This window comes from Xiphophorus couchianus, chromosome 12 (genome assembly GCF_001444195.1).
Source record: "Xiphophorus couchianus chromosome 12, X_couchianus-1.0, whole genome shotgun sequence".
Lineage (NCBI taxonomy): Eukaryota > Metazoa > Chordata > Actinopteri > Cyprinodontiformes > Poeciliidae > Xiphophorus > Xiphophorus couchianus.
The window spans coordinates 29245735-29270227 of NC_040239.1; the positions used below are offsets into that span (position 1 = coordinate 29245735).

Here is a 24493-nt window from a genome sequence, read left to right on the forward strand (position 1 = left end):
CTGTACATCCACCACCTTAAAGAATATTATCCCTACCTGTGTCAAACTTAGCAGTTTGCCAAAAGAATTTAGTTTTCTTTAGTGTTATTCTGCAAAAAGGCTTAAATCCAAATTGGAAACCCTTTCTGAATAAAAAAAAAAATGAAACTAAGGGAAACAGAGCAAACAAATAGGACTAAACAGAAAACAATAAAGTTGTTTGGAATAAGTGGCAGCCTACCTTGTTTAGTTGTTCAGTTAGCCTGAGTGACAGAGAGGAGAAACGACGTTTGATGTTCATCGAGTCGCAGCAGTGAAAACATGCCAGTGGAGCTCCAGCAGACTATTGAGTGGAATAAAGTCAGCACAGAGGAGCAGCCCTTTCTGTCAGCGCGCGCCTCTGTGCCCGACTATCGCTCTCATCGTGAGGTCAATAATGGGCAAGCCGACGCACAGCTGAGAGCTGTAGGCAGGACGCTGTTTCAGTCGACGGCCACAGATAGCAAATCTCTCACCAAGCTGCACTAGCAGGTCGATACGAACGGGACTGTGCTGCCATGACCTTTTAGAGAATTAAGAGATTCTCTAGCAGAGAATCTTTTAGAGAACCTCTGGGAGACATAGACTAGACTAGAAACAAACACTCACAAAAAAAAACAACAAAGGACAGTTCTAAAGTTTTATATAGCATGAAACCCCAGAATGTGCTGTGATTTTTGTTGTTGTTCTCTTTTCTTTTACAGAACCCACAGCAACATGTAAATGAGCACATTTCTGTCAGGCTTTGAAATTCGATACTTGTTAAAGGGGCAGTGTTATGTAGAATTGACGTTTCATTAGCTTCAAATCATGCTGGAATGTTATTCATTAATCAAAAACATACCTGGAGTGCCGCCTTGATTCCTTCATGTTTGAGCAATCCTTTAATCTCCCGTGGCAACCATGCAGCTGTGCAAAAAGGCCTGGGAGAACCGAGCGCCGCCTTCGAGGCGCAGCTCCTCCTCGGTGCAGCTCCTCCTCGGTGCTGCAGTTTCCGCGACTCCCCCACTCAGCTCCTTCAGACTAGCTAGCAGCAATTAGCAAACACCTGGTGGAACTGAGCATCACCAGAGCTCATTATAAGAGCTACTTCTCAGAGCAAATCTGATTAAAACATTGTTAAAGAGTTAATAAAAGAGCCGTGTTGTGATGACTTCCAGAAGCTGGAGTTTAAGAAACAGTAGGAGCTTCTTAAAGAGACAGGGGCCCAATTTCAAGCTGTTACATCACAAAGTCAAATTTATTTTAAGTCATATTTTATACAGCATTTTTTATAACAACTGAAGTAACAAAGTTATTTGAATGAGCTACAAAATGGAACTATGTGCCTGGAAAACACTTAATACTGCCCATCATAGATCTATGGCTACCTCCACACACCAGGCAAATCCAAGGTTTTTGTCCATAAGTGACCCATGTCAGACTTTTTCTTGACAGTCTGAATGGCACAATTCTGATCTTTTCACTCAAAATAAAACTTATCTGCCACTGCCATGTGGTTCTTAGTCGAAAATGTATCCTATAGTTTTCTGCAGTCAGAACAGTCATGCTGCATTGTCTCCCATTTTGACGTCAGCCTTCCTGTTACTCATTGCACTCAGAACCCCCTGCAGTTTATTTAGCTCCTAACGTACTCATGCTAACCTACTCATGCTAACCTACTCATGCTAATAAAGCAGTAAATCCCAGCACTTTACTGCAGGCAAAAAAACCGTTTAGGATGGAGTCCCGACATGCATAAAAACCCATTTTGTAGCCCAAATAATACATTGAAGCAATGCCAGGCCTTTCAACGACTATATAGCAGTACATTGATTGAATTTTGTGTAAGTGATCACCCTGCCCATCTCCACTGATCTTCCACTGAGACTGGAGCATAAAGAACCTGAGAGAAAGCACCTGTTAAGTCTGATTGCCATGGGACCGGAGATCTGAGGATGCGCTGCTATTAAAAGCTCTGAATCTGTGAGCGGTTTATCAGGGTGATGAGGCACGGAGGCCGGATGTGACCAGAAGCTGCTGCGCAATCATCCAGCACAAGAAATTTGTATCCTCAATGTCCTGAGGGAGAAGCTTATCAAATCTTTCTTTCTTTTTTTTTTTACCTTCCAGCACACGGAGCATTTAGTGTGAAATTGACTGCAGACTGGTTGGTCCATCCCCCACACCCTCCCATCCTCCCACACACACACACACACACACACACACACACACACACACACACACACACACACACACACACACACACACACACACACACACACTCGCTAACTAGAGCCGAATTTGTGGGGGATTCAATCCAAGAAGCACACAGGAGTGGATGGCAGTCTGTTTTTCTTCTTCTACTGTTAACATATTGGAGTTCAAGTTTCATTTAGAAATGTGAAACTAACATTAACGTGTTGGATGAACCAGCAACATTCATATTCAGGCTGCTGAACAAATTGGCCGTGTTACGTTTTGAAGTGATGACTCTAGTTACAGATCTGTGGATTCAGTTCTGCAGAGATCAGTTAAATGGACATAACTGGATACATTTTTCTGTAAAAAAAAAACAACAAAAAAAAAAAAACAGTGCAATTGCGTCTGAATTTAGGCAGCAGATAACACTTTGTTTCAGCCTGGCCATGAGCTCCACCTTCCGATTCCTCCACCATGTAACACCATGTGATGGAAGTCCAAGAAGAAACATGCGCTGAATGCTGCACTGGCCCTTTAAACAATAGAACAGAATAGAATAGAATAGAATAGAATAGAATAGAATAGAAGTACTTTATTCATCCCAGCATGGAAATTACTTCGCAGTTACAGCATAGAGACAAGACACAATAACAACTACCACTGAGTAGTAGTGGTAGATAAAATAAAAATAAAAAAAATAACAAATAAAATGCTATAAATTGTAAAGATGACGCAACAAAATATGAAATAATGTATTCAGAATGTATTGCATTTTAATGTAAGTTCAAATAAAACCATTATAAATGCGCTTTAAATGTTATCGAAATGTGTTACTCAGGCTTAAAAAAAAGCACAGAAGTTCAAATAGATTTAAAGTAAAATAAGGGTATATAGAGTTTTTCCACTTCAGCACACAATGCACAACTTTAAACTGAGATTTAATTGTATTCAACAAAACTTTGGCAGGTACAAAATAAGCTGTTTCAAAATAGCACTCTTAAAATTAATTTTACTGTCATTTCTGAAATATATTAGTGTAATGTATTTTAGTACATTTGTGTGTATATGTTTTTCACCTGGGCTGTCAGAGACTCAGCCACAGATTTGACTCTTCAAGATTTCCAGATGGACAGAACAAGGTGGCCAATTTCTTCATTCCCTCTCTCAAGGATTTATTTTTTATTATTATAAACCGAACACAACCCCCCCCAATGAAAACAGCCTGTTTTGATTTTTCACAAGGTGGAAGGGATGTTTATGAAATACGACGTAATGACACGAACCAAATTATTTGTAGTAATCTGCGGTTCATCTGCTCCCCGCAGAGCACGCTGAGGGTTGTTGACAACATGTGAGCACCGCGGAGGCAGTTTAGTGTCATTTCGGCCATTTCCAGGGAGTAAAGTGGGATTGTGCTCTATTATCTGAGCTCAACACTTGTGCAACACGGATATAAATAGTGAGCCTGCTCCGTGACAGATAAAAGAATAAAAAAGTGTCTGTTGCTCCTCTCATGACTTGTAATGGAGAAACACATGGCCGCATTATCATAATCGCAGGTTATTTTCACGTCCCCTGCTCTTGAGGATGTTCTGTTTTAGGCCACAGAAATCATCGGTGTAATTATTCCATCTGCGCGCTCCGGTGGTTATCTGAGACCCGGAGGGAGGGAGAAAGATTAGAGCAGATGACCTGCAGCTGGAAAGAAAAAAAAAAAAAAGAGGCGCATGTGTGTGTTCGTGTGTTGCTTGTCAATTTAATCGAAATGCAACATGTAAAACATAGGAAAGAGGACACAAGATGGAGATTTGGCTCCTGAAATGTCATGGACCAGCAGATCCTGGCATGTCAGGATCACTGGTCAGAACCTTAGACACTCATTATGAAATGTCACATTCACTGGGGGCTTATTTGATGCAGTAAGACGTCATTGTACAAGAAACAACTCAAGCAGGTGCAAAAGTTTGGATTTATTGTGAATTTTCCATAATCTGTACATGTCCAACAGTTTATGAAAATTAAACATTCTCAAGTATATATACATAACCCTGATCTAACCATCCGTCCTTTGTGTACCCGCTTAACCTCGCAGGTTCTTGGGGGCGGGACTGCAGCCGAGCAGGTCGCCAGTCCATTGCAGAGCGACATTAGCTGCCTTTCCAAATGTGCGCAAAAACTTTGCTGATATTCCACTTTGTTGATATTTGAAAAAAACTCAATTTCGCCATCGCTGTGTTTCCATTAAATAAGAAACACAATTAAAATCACACGTGATTAAGTCCTTAAAATCCTCCTCCTCCTACCACTTCCTGTGGTAGGAGGAGGATTTAGCTGACTTCCTGTCATCTACTTTGTCTTTTCCGCCGGTAGCAACCTGCTGGTTGTTGAACACATGACGTCACGAGGTGAAAAAAGTGTTTCTATTGCAGTTTTTTGGGAGGGTTGGGGGTGGGGGGATACGCTAATTTCCATACAGTCGAAAAGCAACCTCATCTTAAAACTTATCGAAAAAACGTGAGCTTTTTCAAAATTGCAGCACCATTAAGCAAATTTATTGTTGGAATTCCTTTTTGTGTAATTATATGATCAATGGAAACGCAACTATGGTTATTTATGCATGTGTGTCACTCTGGCTTCTTGGTTCTCTGTCTTCTTCACACACTTCGTGCAGGTCTAGAAACAAACTGCTGGCGTGATATCTTGTATTCTCCTTATTTAACTCCCCCCCCCACCCCTTTCTTTTGACTCTTTCCTTTTCCCTTTGTTTTCAATCTCTGTCTCCTAAATTCAAAATAACCCAAAGCAATTTCTAATATTTTTTTAATGTATATATCAGGTGGAGCATTATAAACAACGCTGCAATGCTCCACATGTGAAAGTAAATGTTTTTAAATGGGAGCAGAGCAGAATCCAAATCACGGACACATTTAGCTGATTCTGACTCAGCATCGTGACCGCCGGATTTACTGGCTTTCTATCTCGCTACTGAAAAATTCTTTGCCATGTAGAAATAAAATATCTATCAAAAACAGTGAACTAGGCAGTGATGCTGTCAATTTGAAGACAATTGGAGTTGATATGAATTAGAAAAGAAAAATCACTTTAAATTCAGATTTGTGATGTCGTCTTATTTGAGCAAATTCTGACAAGAGGAACAGAATGATTCGATTATCTATTTTTAAGAGATATTCATGTCCTTGAATAGTGAATGTTCAATTCTCAGCAGTGAAATAAAACAGAGTGAAATCAGTAGACAAATTCAGCTTTATTGACAAGAACATTAGTGTTTATACAAGGCAGGAGCTGGGAGGAAGCTCAAAATAATACAACTCATACAAAAAAAACTCTGTTTTTTTTTTTTCCTGGGTCAGATGGATAATGCCTTTAGGAATTCCTTTAAAGATGGAAGGAATAAAAACATTTTTATTAAAATGGAAAAGCCTCAAGTACAGAGATTTTTTTTTCTTCTTCTTTAAAATGACTTCATATACAGTATAAAACATGCATCCCATGTTATTTCACAAATAGCAGTCTTACAATGTACAGTGATTGCACAAAATTAAATAAAAAAAATCATAATAAAAAAACATTACACAAACCGTATAAATCCGTCACAGACGCTACAAGCAAGACACACCTGGCTAGTCCTATTCTCACACAACGAAAAGCAACCATTAATTTATTTATACAACCAAAACTGTTTTGTCCTCTGACTACTGGGCTATTTTCAAAATAGCCTGAGGTAAGCTTTAGCACACGAGCCGTGGCTCAGTCAAGGCTTAACAAAAATATGAAATGACTGATAAGACAAAGAAAATCTCTCTTTTAAAAGGAATTTTGTTTGAAATTTGCTGTAAACAAAGTGCAAAAAGTACTTCTGATCCCTTCAGCCGACCCACTTCCTTTTGATTCAATGGTTCGCGTTCAAACTTTGAGTAGTGCAACACAACCAAAATGAATGTCATCAATTACACAGACAAGAACATTTTAAAAAAAGAAAGGCATAAAAACCCCAAAAGGCAAAAAAAAAAAAAAAAAAAAAACACTAGGCTGGACGGGAGATGAACTCAGTGGTCCCGTTTCTGCCGCCGGCCCACGTCGACCTCGTCCAGGCCGCTGGCCGACCGGGACTGCTGCAGCTCTCTGAGCTGGGCGTGGGTCCGGGGCGGCTGCTTCTTCAGCTTCTGCAGGTGAATGTCAATGGGGTCGAGCTCAGGCTCGGAGGCCGGCACAGGCAGGTAGCCGCCGTCCCTGGGCAGGCACAGGCACCAGCCGGCACCCGCCAGGTCCAGCTCGCTGTACTCGAACTCGGACTTCTTCAGCTTGAAGTCCACCATGTCGGCCGACTCGCTCATGTCCACCAGCAGGTTCCAGAAGACGCAGCTCAGGATGATGCCCAGCAGCTGCAGGGGGAGCCAAACACAAACACTCATCAGCTGTGTCTCCATTACGAATGTGAGCAAATCTTTGTCTGTATTCTGCGAATGTGGAATAAACACATTTGGCAATTGTGGTGTTTCCTGTCAGTGAACGATCCGTTCAGGAAGCACGATCCGTACCTTTGGCTCATTTGTGCTGAAGAAACCCTTCCATACATTCTTAAAATGTAAGCCAACAAAGTGTAACATAAATATTTATATTACTTAAAATACTATTTGCTATAAGATGACCTATTTTCAGAGACAATGTCATCATTTTCTTAATGAGTAATTGTCATAATTTAGTTAAAAGATGAGTAGAAAATAGTGTATGGAACACTTGCATGTCATTGTTTACCTCCGGAAATTTTGTGCATGTGAGCATCGCTGGAGCCAAAAAGCTGTTAATTTACATGTGATCCAGAGCCGCTCTGCCGCAGTGGAACAATCCTGTTAGTTAAATAAAACCGGGAAGTGCGGTTATTATTAATTTAGTGTAGTGCGCCACAGCAAAGGGAAAAATAACGCAGCCAAACCGTTGAAGAACACCTGGACCCTTATTGAAGAATAACGGTGGAGAATAACGCTTCCACATATCAAACTAACATCAATAGCTGCCTCGTTTGGCTCGGCACCTCTCTCTTCACAGTGGAGGACGGCTGTCTACAGCAGGGCTGGGGGGATATGAGGAAAATCTAATATCCTGATATATTTTTGCTATATCACGATACACGACATTCTTAAATGAGCTCCAATGTTATTTTAAAACTGTGTGGGTAATGTTTGACTGTTTTTGGTGTGGAATCCTGATACATAAAGTTGCGTTGTTGTCAGTTGCAATGGCAACGGGTCTGCGTGTATCGTAAAGCCGACAGAGAGCGAGAAAAAAAAATTTATGAGTGGCTTTGAGTTATGTTTCCCAATGCGTAGCACTAAATGAATCATACCTACATCTCCAGGTTTCACTTTAACGGACTAGTTCTGCTGCGGCAGCGCGGCTATGAACAGACTGTAAAAGAATAGTCTTATAGGTGGTGGACTAAATTTGCTGTACAACCTTTTGTGGCAATAGTTTTATAACATGTTTCTCAAATTACCTAATTTTTTCGACATCCTCCATATAAAATCCAAACTAGTGTCAAATTATTGATCCAGCGCTGTTTCTCTTTGGAACTAGACAGTTTATCTGATTCGTCTTCAGTTACCGTCTCATTCAGCCGCTCGCCTCAAACTGTCACCATGATGTTTGTTTTCTCCGCGCAGCGTGATTGGTAGAAAATTTTCAGGTTGGGAGGGGAGAGAGACTAGTGATGCATTCATAGGGTGTCGGATAAACCATACTCGCAGTGAATGTGATGAGAAGGTTTATTATTTGAAAGACAATTTATACTCGATGGTTGCGATATATAGCCATTCTAACTATCGTAAATTGAAAATTTCGCGAAACATCGAGTGTACTCGATACATCGCCCAGCCCTAGTCTAGTCAGTGAATTTAGCAGAATCCAATCTCTTACAAGTCCATTTTCTATTCTGAAATAATTTTTAAATACACTCTTCATATAGATTACATGGATTTTTTTTTTAACATAAAACTCAGGTGAACTGAACCCTGCAGTGACTTGTGCTTAAAATGTTGAGAAATGTCTCGTCAGGTGAGGACCTGCAGGACTCTAGTAACAAAAAAAAAAACACGTATTTTTTTTCAATGTCTAATCATTTCTAAATCAGCTGTGCTTCTACCTGAGGAGAAAACAATTGCTACAAGATGCTGAAAATGATTCCCATCGCTTGACTTAGAGGAACTATTTATACGCGTGTGCAAAATTAAAAGTAGGAGCAAAAAATAAACGGCAACGTACCAAATCAACAACAAGTTGAGCTAATCCTTTTCAATGCTTTTTGTCTTTTGTTACTTTCTAATAGAGATGTTATTAGTAACAGGCCAGAAATCTTACGTTCCCTTTAGGAAAATATTGTAACGAAAGGAGGTGTGTCAAAATAAATGAATTAGGTGAACTATGAGAGCGGTCAGCTAGGGAGACTGGTGGACACTTCAAACTAAGTCATATTCCAAAGTCAAACAATCCAAGAGATATACATCCATTAGAAACTGTCAGAGGAAATAATGAGGCAGTTTGGTTTCCAGGTGCCTCCAAGCCGTTTAGTTTTGGGCAGTTGCGGCTCTGAGTTTTCAATTACCTGTGGCAGCCCGATGGCGCAGCAGAGGGCGACGGTTATTCCAATGTTGTCACTCATCCAGAGGTTAACTGCATGGATGCAGCCGCGCACATGGATCACCTCCTGCAGGGTTTCACGCTGATGGCCAGAGCGCAGAGCGGGAGAAAGTCAGAAGAAAGTAGAATTTCTAAAGTGAAACCAGAGCCCCTCATCTTCCGAGTTAGAAAAAGAGCAGAAGTTCTGAAAAACCCAAAGCTGCTGCAGAAATTACATAGAGCTTCGGTCTAGATACGTTTGGTGTCTAGGAAGTGCAGAAAACACGATAGCCACAAATTTGAGTGTTTTTTAAGACCGACTTTATGTGACCGAACAAATTGTGAAGTGTGAAATACGAGTTCTCTCTTTTTTTAAAAAAAAAAGATTTTATTGGCTCTAGCGAATTGACAGGAAAGTTGGTAATAAGAAATGGGAGAAACATGCAGCAAAGGTCACCAGGTCGAGAAGCGAACCTACGACAGCCGCGTCAAGGACTAAGGCCTCCCTGTGTGGGTTGTGCTTAACCCCTGCACCACCACAGCACACCCAGAAATACGAGTTGCATTTTTTTTTTGTTCTTAACAGATAAAAATAGAAAAAGCGTGGTTCTACAAAATATTCACACCAGTGTTCTTTATTCAAATACACACCCAGTTTCTTGAAATAAACTTAAGCTCATTTGGAGCACGACTCAACCAGCTTGGAAATTCTAGCAGCTAAATTACTTTGCAAAATAGCTCACACTATGAAAATGGACGGAGAATCCGACTGTCGGCTGGATTTAGTTCTGAACTTTGACCTCCAGGTTAGGTGAATCTTCAGGAGAATCAAAGGCTCTGTGCCTCGCTGCGCTGATTCAGTAATTCATGCAAAAAGGAACAGCAAATAATCACTGAACTCAGAGGAATTATTGTACATGTTTTCAGTTTTTCTTCTTAAATATATATTTTAATGGCTCTTACATAATATTCTAATTTTACATGCCCCTTTAATCACAAAAACTACAAGAAATAAAAGTTTGACGTTTTTCACTCAGTGTAATGAATCTACATAAGTTTCATATTCTGTATTGAGAAACAAGAAAAGCTTCATTTTTTCCCACAATATTTTATTGTTTATAGCTGTAACTATAAATTCACTGTTGACAGCAGGTGCCGGTCAGTCGCTGGGTCCAGAAATCTTCACCTCTTCCTTTTGCATTTCAAAATTCATCAGTTTTTCAGACTGAACATGTTCTAATATCTCATCTGATTTTCAGGTGCCTTTTGAAATCAAAGTACAAGCATTGAAATCAACTTCATTTTATTCTTATTATTATTACAATATTTTTTTTTAGCAGTGCTTAGAATTTAGTATCTGTATTTTTCAAACACCGTGGCATTTTCATCATCTACGGTGCAGCCGCAGTATGAAGCTGCATGAGCACAAAAGTGTGTGTGTGTATGTGTGTGTGCAAGTGGTTTTTAGTTCATAACCTGAAAGCCAAGATAATGAAAGCTATGACAGTTTAATTGCAGACTGAGCTAAAAGATGACGCCGTGGTAACCGTGTCGATCTTTAACTATCAGTCGGAAATCTTTTTTGAGCATTTTGTTTTGGGAGATGGAACAAAAGTGGAGTGTGGAGAGAAAAAGTTATTTTTACACAGTATTATTTTCTTTGGCTCATACGTCTCTAGACTAGGAAAACACTAACTGTAGATTCTACAGTTGTCAGTAGTAAGAGGCAGCAGCTGTGATACATTGTGAAGAATTTGTGCAAAACCAGCAAGATAAACAAAGGAAAAGCAGATAAAATATGTTCTCACACACATACCTGTTCATTCAGAGTGTTGTAGCCACAAAGGGTGTTGATAACTTCTCCCAGCTGTGAAGACACAGAATATGCAGCAGTCAGAAGACACAACGTTTGACCTGAGATGAGACAGTCTAAATGTGGACCACATCTACTGGGAACTCTGGTCAAGATGACTGACAATATATTCCTTCTATGAAGTAATAAAAGCATCAACCGAAAAATGTTGATGAACCTAGCTTTTAACTTGACTAGGAATATTTAGGGAATAAAAGAAACTGTGACTCAAGCTTTTATCTGATAGAAAGAAATTTTCCCACAAGAAAAAAAAAACCAACTAATTATATGAAATAGTCCTGAAATGACAAAATATAAGACCAGTAATGAATATATTGAAGGCCAAGTTACTCTCTTAAATTCACTTTAGGGCCACGGAGACAATTTTAGGTGTCTGTCGTTGTTTTTGTTTGAGTTTTGCATCCACAGGGATTTGGTGTTTTGGGAGAAATGAAAGGATCATTTTTTAAACCGGGTTCCAGAGTGGATACATGTCAAAACTCCAGCTCCATATTACGGCCATCTAGGTGAGTCTTTTTTTCAAACAATGACGTCAATAGCCCCATCTCTCTCTTACAAGAACAAAAAAGGCAGCGTTCTGTCTTTTGTGTCATTCTCTGGCAGCGCCACCAACTGGCCTGGCAGACCAACTTCAGTGTTTTCACCGCAGCCTGTTGTGGGGATGCACCCTTTTTCTTACTCGTATACGAAAGTTGTCCTATTGGCAAAAGAAGATTGTACACAGTACAGACATTTCTGTGTACATTTCTGCTACTGCAATAAAAGAGTGATTTATTTTTAGACTGAGGTCAGATGTGGACAGCACTGTATGCGACATGTTTCCGTTTTTTAAAAAGCCTCTAACACGCCGACCGTTTGGAGAGTAAACCTGACTGCAGCTGTGACCAGTAACAACTGATAACATCAGACATGTCTTTTTAAATCGATGTAATCTGTGTGTGTGTGTGTGTGTGTGTATGCGAAAGAAGAGGACTGCAGGACTCTATCATAATTTATCTGTCCTCAGCTTCCAGGCACATTATCAGTCCTTAAAGCTCAGGGACCAGAGTGGCTGTGGACCCTTGGAGGCGCCCATAGGGGGGCTAACATTTGATTTAAACTGAAAAATTTCCCAAAGGCCACAGGCCTTTAAATAGCAGCATGTCTCCTGCTAGCCGGGCAATACGTTTTCATTGTAGAGTCAATTACAGTTCTATTGTGCAGATAACAAGAGCCTCTCCTTCATTTGATAAAAGCACCAGACCTTTCTGTCCCAGCCTGGACGGTCTCTGGATGTGTGTGTCTATCGGCAGGATATGAGATAAGCAAACAAGATGGCTGTGAGTGAGCTGCAGCTTCACGTCAATCTGATAATAGTTGATGAGCATGTGGTATCAGTGTTTGGCTATTATCTGGCAGAAACAGGCTCAGCGGTGGTCCCGGTTTTAGCCACGCAGTGATGCAAATGAAGTATGTCTCCTCCTGCTTTAGGGATGCACAATTCGTAGCCAATCAATTAGCTTTCGGTCAACACGTGATGCAGCAACAGATACCTTGTGATTTAAACAGAAGCACACGGTGATCTCAGAACGGAAAGACAAACAGTAAATAAGCAATCGGCAAACTAAAAAATGTTTTTATCTTGTTTAATTTTTTAAGCAGCCTGACTTGATACTGTCGGTCTGATCTAACAAAGATGATCATAGCTGATGATGACAGCAGGTTAACAAATGACAGCTGTAGAGTTCAATAAAATGATGAAAAGAGCTAGTGATGCGTTCCAGTCGTATCTGGACTTGGGAATTTCCGACTTCCCAGCCAGAAAAATCAACTAGAACTAGAACAACTGAACCGATCCACTTTTTTCACTTCTGATACAGATATCTGAGGTTTAGTATCGGTCGATGCCGATCTGAAAAACGGTGCTGAATCGACTCATGTACTAAATATGCTGAATTACTAATGTGTTCGATAAATCTGCACCAGTACAGAACACTGAAATACACCAACAGCTGCATAAGGTGGCAAAACATGGAAAAACTATTTTAATTTGTTCAGTCAGTGCAATTAGGAGAACAACAGCCAATGTAAAAGAAATAATAGAAAAACTGATAGGTTCACTACTTCAGTTAAACATTGTAAAAAATGAACTGTAACAAATATTCTTTCAAATGGTTCAGAAAGTGGAATTAAGAATTCTAAATCTAAGGTAAAATAAAGTCTGATAAAACAGAATCAGATTGAATAGATCTACCTTTATGTTTCTCAAGGAACTCTGTTGAGTTCATCCTCAAGACGTTCTACAGAAGCACCATAGAGAGCATTCTGACCAGCTGCCTCTCTGTGTGGTGTGGAAGCTGCAGCGCCTCCGACTGGAAGAACGTGAGGAGAGTGGTGCGGACAGCAGAGAGGATCATCAGGGCCCCCCTTCCCTCCATTCAGGACATTTCATCCCAGTGCTGCGAGTCCCGAGGCCGAAACATCGTCAGTGACCCCTCACACCCCCACCATGGACTGTTCTCCCTGCTGCCCTCTGGAAAGAGGTTCCGCAGCATCCGGTGCAGGACCACCAGGTTCCGAAACAGCTTTTTCCCACTTGCCATCAGACTGCTGAACTCTTAACTGGACTGCACTTAAAATCTGGTCTCCACTTTATACCTTGCACATATACAGAGCTAAATAACTTCTATTTTACTGTCATTCCTGCACTTTATATTTTATATTCATATTTATATCATATTTTATACTGTATTTAATTTTATTCTGGAGTAACCTCACAACATTGGAACCTCAAAACATTGTCCTGAGCAGTATGCAACGAAATTTCGTTCTGTATACAAAATGATAATAAAGTCAGTCTAAGTCTAAGTCTAAGTAACTGAAACATGATGTAACATTTTTTATCAATATCATAACCAATACAGATAGTAATATCAGATCAGTGCATCTCTAACTGGAACGACCTCTGAAGTTGGATTTCTCGCTGGGAAAGTAGGAGCAACTCCGACTCCAACTATAATACAACAACTTCATGTTGTCAGCGAGGCTCAGATTAAGTGATTTGTTTTATTCTATATATCAGTCAGTCATCATACAGTAAGAGACACTTAATAAAAAAGTGGCTCATCACACTTTGGATCTAAAATGTTGCTAATATACTGTAACATAGACCCAGGATGCTTTGGATAGCTTTTTCCATTACACAAATGCAACTATTTGAAAACAAATTTTTGTATTTGCAGTTTATCTTTGTCCAATATTTGAATTAATTGTATTGATCTGAATATTTAGGAGTGCCATAAAATTAAAAAGTAAATAAAAATTGGGAGTCATAAAAATTGGGAGCAAACACTTTTCTCAGAACTGTGGACCGGCCAAACCCGTGCGCAGTAAACAGCGTCCAGCTGAGTTCTGAGATCTAACAATATAAACGCAAGAGCCTGGGCGATGTTTGGAGCCCCTGATCAGAGGCGTTGGAGCACTCACCCTGCGAACACAGCAGGTGTACGGAACCCCGCAGGCCAGCGGACCGGTACCGTTGCAGAAATGGTACTGATTGACTCCCCAGTCCTTATATTCATCCCCTCCACAACAGGAAAACTGGAAAATAAAAGAGATGAGGAACCAGGACAGAAATTCAAGGATTATAAAATTCTCTGAGAAAAATCTACAAACATCTCAACACACCTGAGATACACGACTGAATAAAACGTCATTAGTTCTAAAATTTGAACAAATTTTATTAGATTAAAATTAGTTCTAATCGATCGAACTAATAACTTCCGCTTCCACATTCTTTTAGTGGTGTAGTTTGTAGTTTGACCGCCATCCAGCAGAGGGCGCTGCTGGTAATCTTTAAGCAGAGTTAGACACAAATTAAAAAAATGGCGGACTATTCCAGAGTAACAGAAAGGTGGAATGGTCTAAATAAAGTACGGCGTGGGAGGAAAAATGCATCTTATCCGTTGAAGCGAGAACTCTGGACAAGCTCAATGAGTTTCTCCTTAATAGCGCTCATTCAGTTAAGCTGCATGGCGAAGCAGCGTCAACTTTTCACCCAGAACTAATGATTGATTTGCTACGAAGGCGATAAAGTCTGTCCTCCTCCTTACTGACAGTATTATGTATGAACATCTCTGTTCATAGGGGATTTAGTGTTTTACTCTTTTTTTGACTCAGCAACTTAATGGGTTTTTGTTTTGCTATAGTCTATAAAAATGTCTAAGTTTAATGTGAGAAATCAACGACCATCTATTCATTCAGTCAGTATTTAATAGAACTGACCTTTTTTTTTTTTAATGTTGCCCTTCCTGTTTTGGAAAGACCGTCAACCCCTTTTCTCCTCTGAGATAACTTTAGTTAATCAGTAGTCAGTCGATAAGATCAAACCACTTTGCATTAACTTTTTAATCAATAACTTTCACCCCCCATAAATTTGTTCTGCTTTCAGCATAAAAAGATGACATGACCAGTTAAGATTAGCACTGTGTAAAGGCTGTGTAATAAATAACAGACATTAATGTATCCCATTAGGATTTCATGTGATATCAACATGAAGAAGAGTTGATATCACCAAATGCAGATGAACCCAGAAGCTTACACACTGAATAAAGAAGAAAAAAAAAACCACATACAGTCTTTTCCCTGTCACTGTTAGAAGTTAAATCAGACCAAGTTTCTCTTGTTTTACGTCAGTTAGAAATACCTAAATTATTTAGATTCCCTGAAGGCCACAACAATGAGAGAAAGAACATGTCAGATGTTTTTTTATTATTGTAAATAGCAAACAACTATTTGCTATTTGTGCATGCTAAATTTGGTAAATCAGTCAATTTTAAGTGCCATGCACGCAAGCAAACGATTAGAATGCCCTTAATGGCCAGATATAACTCTGGGCATTAAGTTGAGAGAATTCGTTGAAGAATTTTCAATTATTATGAGTGCAAACAACATTTAATTCCTCTTTGGGAGCAATAAAGTTTTTTTTGAATTTGAATCAAATTGAATTTGAATAAAGACTACAAAGACTGTTTAAAAAAAAGAATAAAAAGAGGAAAATGGTGACTGTCGTAAAAAAAAATTACAATCTTCTCAATACTCAGCAAACGTATTACAACTTCATCTGGCTAGGAAAATGTAAAAACAACAAACTTAAAAGACACATAAAGCACTAAAACACATTTAGTGTGATTTAAAATGATTTATTAATTAACATTCAATGTTTTTTGGGGGTTTTTTTAAACTGTTTGCTAAAAATTGCCAGGCTGTCTTTAACAGAAACAGAAAGGAAAAACAACCTTTTAGTTGCAGAACCACATCTTAACCCGAAGAAGTGACTTTAACATGAATCCAGACGGCCGTCCTGTTTGGCTTTCTTTGCTCGTAGAGCCCCGTCCACCAGCTGCTCCAGCCTCTGCCTACCTCTGGGCTGCAGGAGCTGACTAGACACTTGTCCCCATCCTCTCTGCCAGAGACAGTCTGCCCACTCTTCCATTGAGAAATTGCCATTCAAAGTGACAACAGGTTCTGTGCAGCTGTCTCCCCTCCCAGTTAAACATGACAAAGTGCCACACTTCTGCTGTGAGCCTCTACCTTTCAGTGACAAATCCACACTGGGCTCTCTCCAACCCTGCAGACAGAGCAGCACTGGGGGATGAAATGGCCTCGGCGGCGAGGCAGGGAGGAATAATGGCACTCCCACAGAGGCGCTCTGTTTGTTCAAATCCATAGCACTATGCCATTACAACAGGATGATGTCACAATAACAGGACCAGTGGGCTGTGTGCACATGCAACAAGCTCCCACACCTTTAAAGCCTCTGGGTGATATTCTGATCAATAGTTTGCCCTGTTGGTAATAAAAATGTTTCCTTCATGCAGTCCCACGCACTGACGTCAACCCACCTCAAAATAGCTGTCTGCTGTGAAAAGTTTCTCTGAAATTCTCCTTGAATTGTGGCTTAAAAGCAAACACTCCTGATGTGATGAACTGAAAATATAGACTAACGTGTTTAGCTTTATTTTCAGCACCACAAATGCTTTTAAAGGAGCAGTATTATGTATTTTCCGGGCACATAGTGCCATTTTATAGTACAATCAAGTAACTTTGTTACCTTCAATTGTTATAAAAATGCCATAAGTGTCAAGAAATTTGACTTTGTAATTTAACACCTTAAAATTGGGCCTCTGTCTCTTTAAAAACTCCTGCTCTTTCTGAAACTCCGCCTTCAGGAAGTCCTTACAACATGGCTCCTCTATTAACCCTTTAACTGCGTTGCTGCTGGCAAGTCTGAAGGAGCAGAATGACGAAGTGGCTCCTCCAAGGAGGATCTTCGTCCTTGGAGGCGGAGCTATGTCCACCCAGGCACTTTGCTAATTAAGATTAAAGGAGAGCAGCAGCTAAGAACCAAGTTTCTCTTTCAAAGTGAATATTATGGTAAATGGTCAGAAAGAGTTGTTATAATATTTGGTTGTTACAGACAACCAAATATTATTAAATTAACAAAAAACTTCTGTGATTTTGCGGTGCAAAATTATCTGCGCAGCTACCTTAGGGTGTAGCTGACATAAAACCACAAACAAATAAGTTTCATGTAACTTATAAAGACAAACTTAGGTCCCAAATGTTGACAGAAGCGAAGCCAAGTATGATCCTACCTTTTGCTGGACATAGTCCAAGATATTTTTGAAGTCCAGGTCGTCGTAGTAGTGTTTAATTCCTTCCCGTATGGTGCTCTGAAACAACGCAACTGTCTGCACAGAACACAAGCAGAAACACACAGATGGTGGTGAGGAGGAAAATCAACAAAGCAGCCCTGACTGGCCTGCCTGCAAGCAATCAAATCGGTGGACAAAACATCAAGAGCCATACAAAGCCGATATGAAACGACTTTTACCTTCTTTTCAAAGATGAGAGCCATGGCGAGTGTCATTGCCTGGAGGAGCAGCAGCACACACAGAACACAGAGAAACTGTGGAGAGAAAAGGGACATTTAGCAGATGAGAAGTTTTTTTTGTTTTTTGTTTTACTTAGCTTATGAAAAGTTTATACTGCTGAATGTAGAGTGATTTACAGTCTTCTTAAAGTAGTGATCAGTTACACAAAGAGATGGATTAAAGAGTTTTGAGCTGGGACTGAATCCCAGGCTCCTTTGATGTCTCTCCTGTTTCTGGTTTTCTTTCTGGGGATTAAAACTAATCCAAATTGTTTTGTGCAGGCTCTGGTTCAATTTAAGAATTCATTGTTGTTGACTCAATAATCACACTATTGTTGTTAGCATCCACACTTTGATGGCCGCCATTAACACAGCTAACAACATGCGCTCCTCTCACAGCAGAATGCTATTAAGGTGGAACTTATCCGACACATGTGCAGTATGCTACTTACAACTTTACAATTGTATCTGTAAAAACCATGAAAGTAAAGAAAATGCTGCAGATTGCTTGCTAGAGGGAGTAGTGTTCCCACAAAGAATGACAAAATAATCATTTGTTGGAGAAGATCATAATTTATGCATCAAAGCATCTGTTCCTTGTCTTTATCTGATTGAAACTGAACCAGAATACATGATGGTGCATCCGTAAAAATCAAAAAATGGATGTTTTCTCATTCTATATTAATAATTCCAACCAGTAACAGAGGCTTGAGTCCTCCAAAGAAGAAATAAGAAAGGAAGAAAAAAAAACCCCTCCTGAGATAAAAACAGTAATTATTCATGGACTATTGTTTGAGTCAAACACAATAAGACATTCTGTTTTTTATTTTTAATTGTTGCTATGTCATTGGTTTATTGACTTCCTAATCTTCTCCTCAAAAACACACAGACATCACTGACTTCTCCGTTTCTAACTTCATTTTGCGCTTTATTACTGATTATTTAGCTATAGCTAATTACATGGTTGCATAGCAGCCACAATAATGCAGCCCTACTCCTTTTGAGCTTTTCCTCTGTTACTGACAAAACCAACAGCTGCGTCTTTGCATGCAGGGAGGAAAAAGGGCCATCAAACTGTTTGGTAGTATTAATGTTTTAAGAACCAAACTGTTGTGCACTCTGCAAATCATATTTCTTAGATGTAATGTTTGTGGTAATTTATGTAATTAGACCCAAATATGCTAAAACGAACATGTGTCTTTGGTTTGAATTTGCAGCCGAACAGATAATCTAAGCAGAATCAAAGTGTAAAGTTTCAGTCACAGAACACAAATCCAAAAGATCCAAGCAGTTTAATCAAAGAGACGCGTCAGGTACCGTTTAATTTCACTAGCTCACTTTAAAAAAATCCCCAATAACAACAAAAATCAAGGTATTGATTTTAACTCTGCAGACGTTCGTCCAGAGTCCCTACCATGTGCAGCAGGGTCTTGTTGTCCCTGAGGGATCCGACCATTCCCACCACGGACACGGTGAACATCACCAGGCCCAGCAGGATCAGCACCACGGCGGGGGCCAGGAAGAGACCCTCCAGGGTCCGATTCTTCTGCCTCTCCACTTCCGCATACACGCCCACACACAACACGCACAGGCCCATGAGCTGTGGAGAGAAGAGAGGCGGTTCGTGACACGGAGACCAGAGGTTGAGTTTGGAACGGCAGCCAAGCCAGATATTTACATACACTGGACTTCACCGTCTGACGTCCAGTCAGACCAAATCTCTCTTTGTTTTAGCTTAGTTAGAATTACCTAAATTATTTCTACTTGCTAGATGCCAGAAAACTTGGTGAGAACATTTTTGTTTTTAGAAAATTCTTTGTAATTTTCCTCGAATTCAAAAGTTGACATAGATTTGGTCAGTATCAGGGATAACTGTCTTTGACAATGTTTGACTTGGGCCAAACCTTTTGGGATTCCTTCCACAAGTTGCTTAATATAGTTTATTTATTTACTATTTGATGCTGTCTTGAACCCTTTAGCTTGTAGCTATACTTAAAATCAAACACAGCAAATAACTCTGCTGTTTCTTTAAGTGTGCTCTTCTCCAGTCTTAATAGAGTGTGAACCAGTTAAATCAGCTAACACAAGCACAACATCCAGCAGAAGAGTAGCGGTCTCTCTCTTTTTATAGAAGAGCTTTAAACTTCCCAATAGTTTTTTTTTTTTTTTTTATTAGAGAGAAATGAACAGGGACCTAAAACGGAGCCAGGCAGTACTCCAGAAAAAAAAGCCGGGATTATATCCACAACATTTCAATCAGAGTGGTAGCTTCTAAACCAGCCTGAAACAAAAGTTCTCAAATCAGCATCACTGAAATTAAATGTGGGTATGTGATTTCCATCAACATTATTAAGTTTACACTTAAAGAACATTTTTATGCCTTCCCAGATCATTTTGCACTTAAACATGAATGGAATTTATGAAACCTTTATTACCATTTGCAACAGCACAAATACTAGCAATTAAAATAAAATGTTAGCCTTTATTATATACACAACTAAACATATAAATCAATAGAAAATTTTATTTATTAACCTCAAATTAATGATTTTTCTGTCGGATATGAACAACTGCCAGCTCAGCTGCTGCATGGGCTGAGAAACCAACTTAGGTCGGGTTCAAATTGAATCACTAGCACTACTTTCATTTGGTTAATGGAAAGTGCTACAATACATGAAGTATGAAGTAGCCGTCGTTGCTTTCTGTTGCTTTTGATTTTCATTTGGACACAGAGGCAATCTACTCCAACTCCATTTACAGCTGAGAACCCCGTATAAAACCTTGTTAAGTAATCCAGGCTGGCCTCCCACATCCCAGTGTCAGCCCTGACCTTCCTCTTAGCTCCAACATCTTTATATCTCCCCTAAATAAGTCTACTGATGGCAGAAAAGTGGCACAGCAAAGATCTGATCAATGTCAACTTTTGAAACCACGCTTTAATTCTCTGAATGTACAATCGTCAGTCAGAGAAAGCAAACACAGGGTGAGTGTGGGTCAATCTCACCGGACACCTGCCGCTTTGATTCTGTCATTAGAATCAGACTTTACAGACATTAGCTAAACCCAACACTCCCACAGCGTTGATAGCTCTAATTAAGTCTACATGGCTAGCTTGGGGCCAAAGGAGCCTTTGTCGGCGGAGGAAGTCCACAGCGGCCTAAATCACAGCAGCAGAAAGGAGAGCCAGAGGAAGAGGCAAATCACATTAAGAGGCATTCTGGAGCGCTAACAGAATCACGCTACGAATGATTCACAACCACATTCAACACAAAGTTCCAGGACAGATGTTTTTGTAGGAAACAGAGGAGGACAAAGGTGGAGATGCACCTGATCTGATCTGATATTGAAAATAATTCTGGATCTGCTATTGGTGATAATGTGCCAGATTAGATTCAGACTAATTCTACGCTTTGTTTTCTGAATGAATGGCACTCCTGGATTGGCTGCTTTGAAAACGCCAGCACAATACCATGTCAATAGAATGAGCTACATTTTCATTTGAATATTTTACATATTTTCTACAAAAAAAAATAAAAAAATTCAGCATATCAAAAAAAAATCCTGATTTCAAATTGCTCAAATTCTACTTCATACGCTCCCTACGGTTTGAGGTTCTTGTAACAGGATACCACAGGTAATTCTGCCATAAGAGGAGTTTCTGAATGGAGAACAGAGCTAACACTAATACTGTCCCCTTCTCTCGCTTGTGTCTGCACACAGCCAGTTAGCTTGAAGAAGATTCAATTGCAAAGAAAGACAAATTTGGCCATCTCACAACATTTCTGACCACAAAGCGAGAAAATGTCGGCTTGTTGCACTTTTTTCCCACTTAATAGACAATGGCAAAAAAAGTCATCAGTACAACTACAAACTTTTTAAAAGCTGCACATTTAGCAACTTTTTTGTTAATTTGCCCCTATATTTACATTTTTTCCTACATTTTTATGCATTCCCAAAAATTGAAGGCTACAAATAATAGAGCTGTAATAACTCAATTTGTTACATTATATTTGTTACAGAAATCAAACTTTGCTGAAATATATTTTTTGCTGACATTAAGCTAAATATATTATAAGGTCCTTACGCCGTAATGACAGGAATAACAATCTCTGAGCAAGAAAACAGCAGCAGGGTTGCTGTATTTTGCTTCTGTACTTCACACTGGCTCGTTGTTTTGTGTCGGCAGAATCAATTCCATTATCATTCCATCCCTTTAAGAGCATCCAACGCCCTGCACCACCGTGGTGTTTGTTGGCCACTGACTGATCGCTTTGTATTGTCTATGAGACAAATGGAACCGTGAATATGACGGCAAATTATGTTAAAACACTGTCCATCTCTTGGCACAATGTAAACGTATTACACTATAAAATGTTACGGTGTTTTGAATATTTTCCACCAGTGTGAATCATTCATCTGTTAGCTTGTATCCACAGAGCTCTAAGTCATCGCAATAACGCATACCGTTTATTATTTACCAAATTGCACTTATTATAAAAGCGGTATGTGTGCGATTCAACAAAGGGACAATGATTTTAATGAAATGTCAGAAAAGCCCAGCTGTATGTAATGATTTAAAGGTGGAAGTGCTCTGTGGTTAAGGGCGAGTTACTGATTTCGATTGAAATGACTATCAGAGAGGCCATAAATGTATCTGTAGTATATGCCGAATTGTTGGGAGGCTAGCATACATTTATAATCTATATGAGTTTATATTTTCTTAAACATCTATGGGCCTGGAGCAAGCGGTACATTTAAAAATAAGTGTTATGTAAATGAAGACTGGAAAGATGCTTCGAAAGTTGATCTCTAGGTCGGCATTTAGACTCAAATAAACTCCAAGCGGATACAGACATAACAAATGCATCTCGCACTTACCGAGAAAACCATTGAGTAGACATTTAGTGTGAACTTGATGAAGTAGTAGAAGTGGTTGCTTTTTCTCACTTCTGAGTAGGACGGCATGGCTGCTTGCTTTAATCAAGCTAGCTAACAGGCTGGCTAACGCTCCTCCGTGTAGCTCGTTTAATGTAAATATATGTATGATATATTAATGGAATATAAAATACTCCCTTTGAGACATGAGAAACAGTTAATAGAGGTAACTGGATACCAAATATGCAGGAGCTATCATTTCTCAGACAGGTGCTGTTGTAAAACCGCCGAGACGAAACCACTTCCGTGCGGCTAGCCGCCCCACGCTTTGTTTTGACTCCATTCTTAAAGGAGCAGTCACACCAATTCGCCAGCTTCACAGGTAGAGTAAAGATCAAATTTGTGTTTCATTTAAACCTTTTTTTTTTACATGCTGACTCTCCGCATACAAGCACATCCTATATACGTATATTGTGTGTATTATAAATGACGAGCTGAAACCACATGGCAATGTGAACCAGGTGCTAACACCAGAAGTGGACTTCTTACAGCAACTCCAATCTCAAAAACGTGACAGAGCCTCATGTAAATGCAGTTATTTACAGAGAATCCCAATAATAACTTTATAGGAAACAGTTGTTGAAGGCAGTGCTAACAGAGATTAGTTAGCATTACTAACTAATCTCTGTTAGTAATGCATACTTGCAAAGCGTTTTGGTAAGAATATAAATAGAGAGCAGTGTAATAAGCAAACATTTTGTCCCTGTGTCATGAGATTATTCAGACTGCCTTACTCCTATGCTATGGTCAGCGCACACCTAATCCCAGCTCTTGCTTCAAATTGCATCATTGGTTGCTTTGACTCATTTGTTGCCGTCCTGATGGCAATACTGATGTGTTCACAAATGGGATTAAATACATGCAAAGCTGCCTATAACAGATCACCCTGGTGATTATCTGACAACTTCCTTCTTAAAGGATGGCCACCTGTAGAAGAGGGTTTGCTTGCTGAGTCCTTTTATGCTCTAGATTCAGCACCCCTGTTTCTGTGTTAGTGTAATGGCAGTAATGGTGGACTGATTACTGTAGATTACAGTAATCAGTTTATATTTACTCTCCTTGTATTATGCACACTCTGTGGAAGCATCAGCAATAATCTGTTTTCCACCACTGATGGAAAGCAGATTATTAAATGTAAAGAGTCATCAGGGTGCTTTTCTCAGAACGAGCTCTTCCAGCTTTTCAATATTTAAGTTAAATTTTATGTTGACTCTTAAGAAAGAAATTTATGCGAAGCTCCTTATAAGGCAATCAGTTGACAATGTCAGAAGTAATACTTAAAGTCCAGAAACGCTTTCGTGTCTGCAATTGCCTTGGGATTATTGGTCTGTCTGAGAGCCAGTCTCCAGGGTCAGAATTAAGATTCAGTTCAGAACTTTTTACCCATTTGGATCCAGTTAAGTCATCTGAATACAGGTGATTCTCTGGCAGGCTGCCGATTCCCCCGGATTGGGGCGTGCGACGCCCACACACACCCAAGCCCACACACACCCACACACACCACACATGCACGTTTGTCTCGTTGTCTTTGCAGAGACTTTCCATTGACTTCCATTCATTTCTACAGCTGAATCCCAACCAAAACTCAATACACATCTTGGACCTAAACTTTACCCCGAACCCAAAAACAGCATTTCTTCTTTGGGAGCAGTGAGTCCCCACAATGTAATATGTGCCAGGAAAATGGTTCCCACAATGCATCAAATACAGAATACACACCCACATACCCACACACACAACAGGCTTCTAGTGGATACATTTCCCTTTAATCCCAATTTACAGCAACACAAGTAAAGCAAATGGCTGAAGAAAGGACTGACGCACCTGTGACCGACGAGCTTGACAGCATTTTACAAGGTTTTTTTACAAGAAAAAACCTTTGATAACAGGACGAACAGGCCAATGGAGAAGGAAAATTAAGAACTGAAACAGATTGTTGA

The 24493-nt window shown here is 39.7% G+C and overlaps 2 protein-coding genes across 2 annotated transcripts in view; both read right to left on the bottom strand.

The window, feature by feature from the left end:
* The window catches only part of slc4a5a (solute carrier family 4 member 5a), a 36535-nt gene extending 36172 nt beyond the window's left edge, over window positions 1–363 (bottom strand). Inside the window, exon 1 of the mRNA XM_028033325.1 lies at window positions 221–363. The gene's annotated coding sequence lies outside the window, so the exon portion shown is untranslated. The remainder of the gene's footprint in view (window positions 1–220) is intronic.
* A 5082-nt stretch (window positions 364–5445) lies between these two features.
* Window positions 5446–22825, bottom strand: LOC114154316 (tetraspanin-15). The gene is made up of 8 exons (XM_028033313.1): window positions 22497–22825; window positions 19033–19218; window positions 17580–17654; window positions 17341–17436; window positions 14171–14284; window positions 10649–10699; window positions 8819–8935; window positions 5446–6602 (listed from the first exon to the last, which is right to left on the bottom strand). Exons 1-8 carry the CDS (start codon window positions 22581–22583, stop codon window positions 6267–6269), a joined length of 1062 nt encoding a protein of 353 aa, XP_027889114.1. The 5' UTR covers window positions 22584–22825; the 3' UTR covers window positions 5446–6266.
* Between the last annotated feature and the right edge of the window lie 1668 nt (window positions 22826–24493).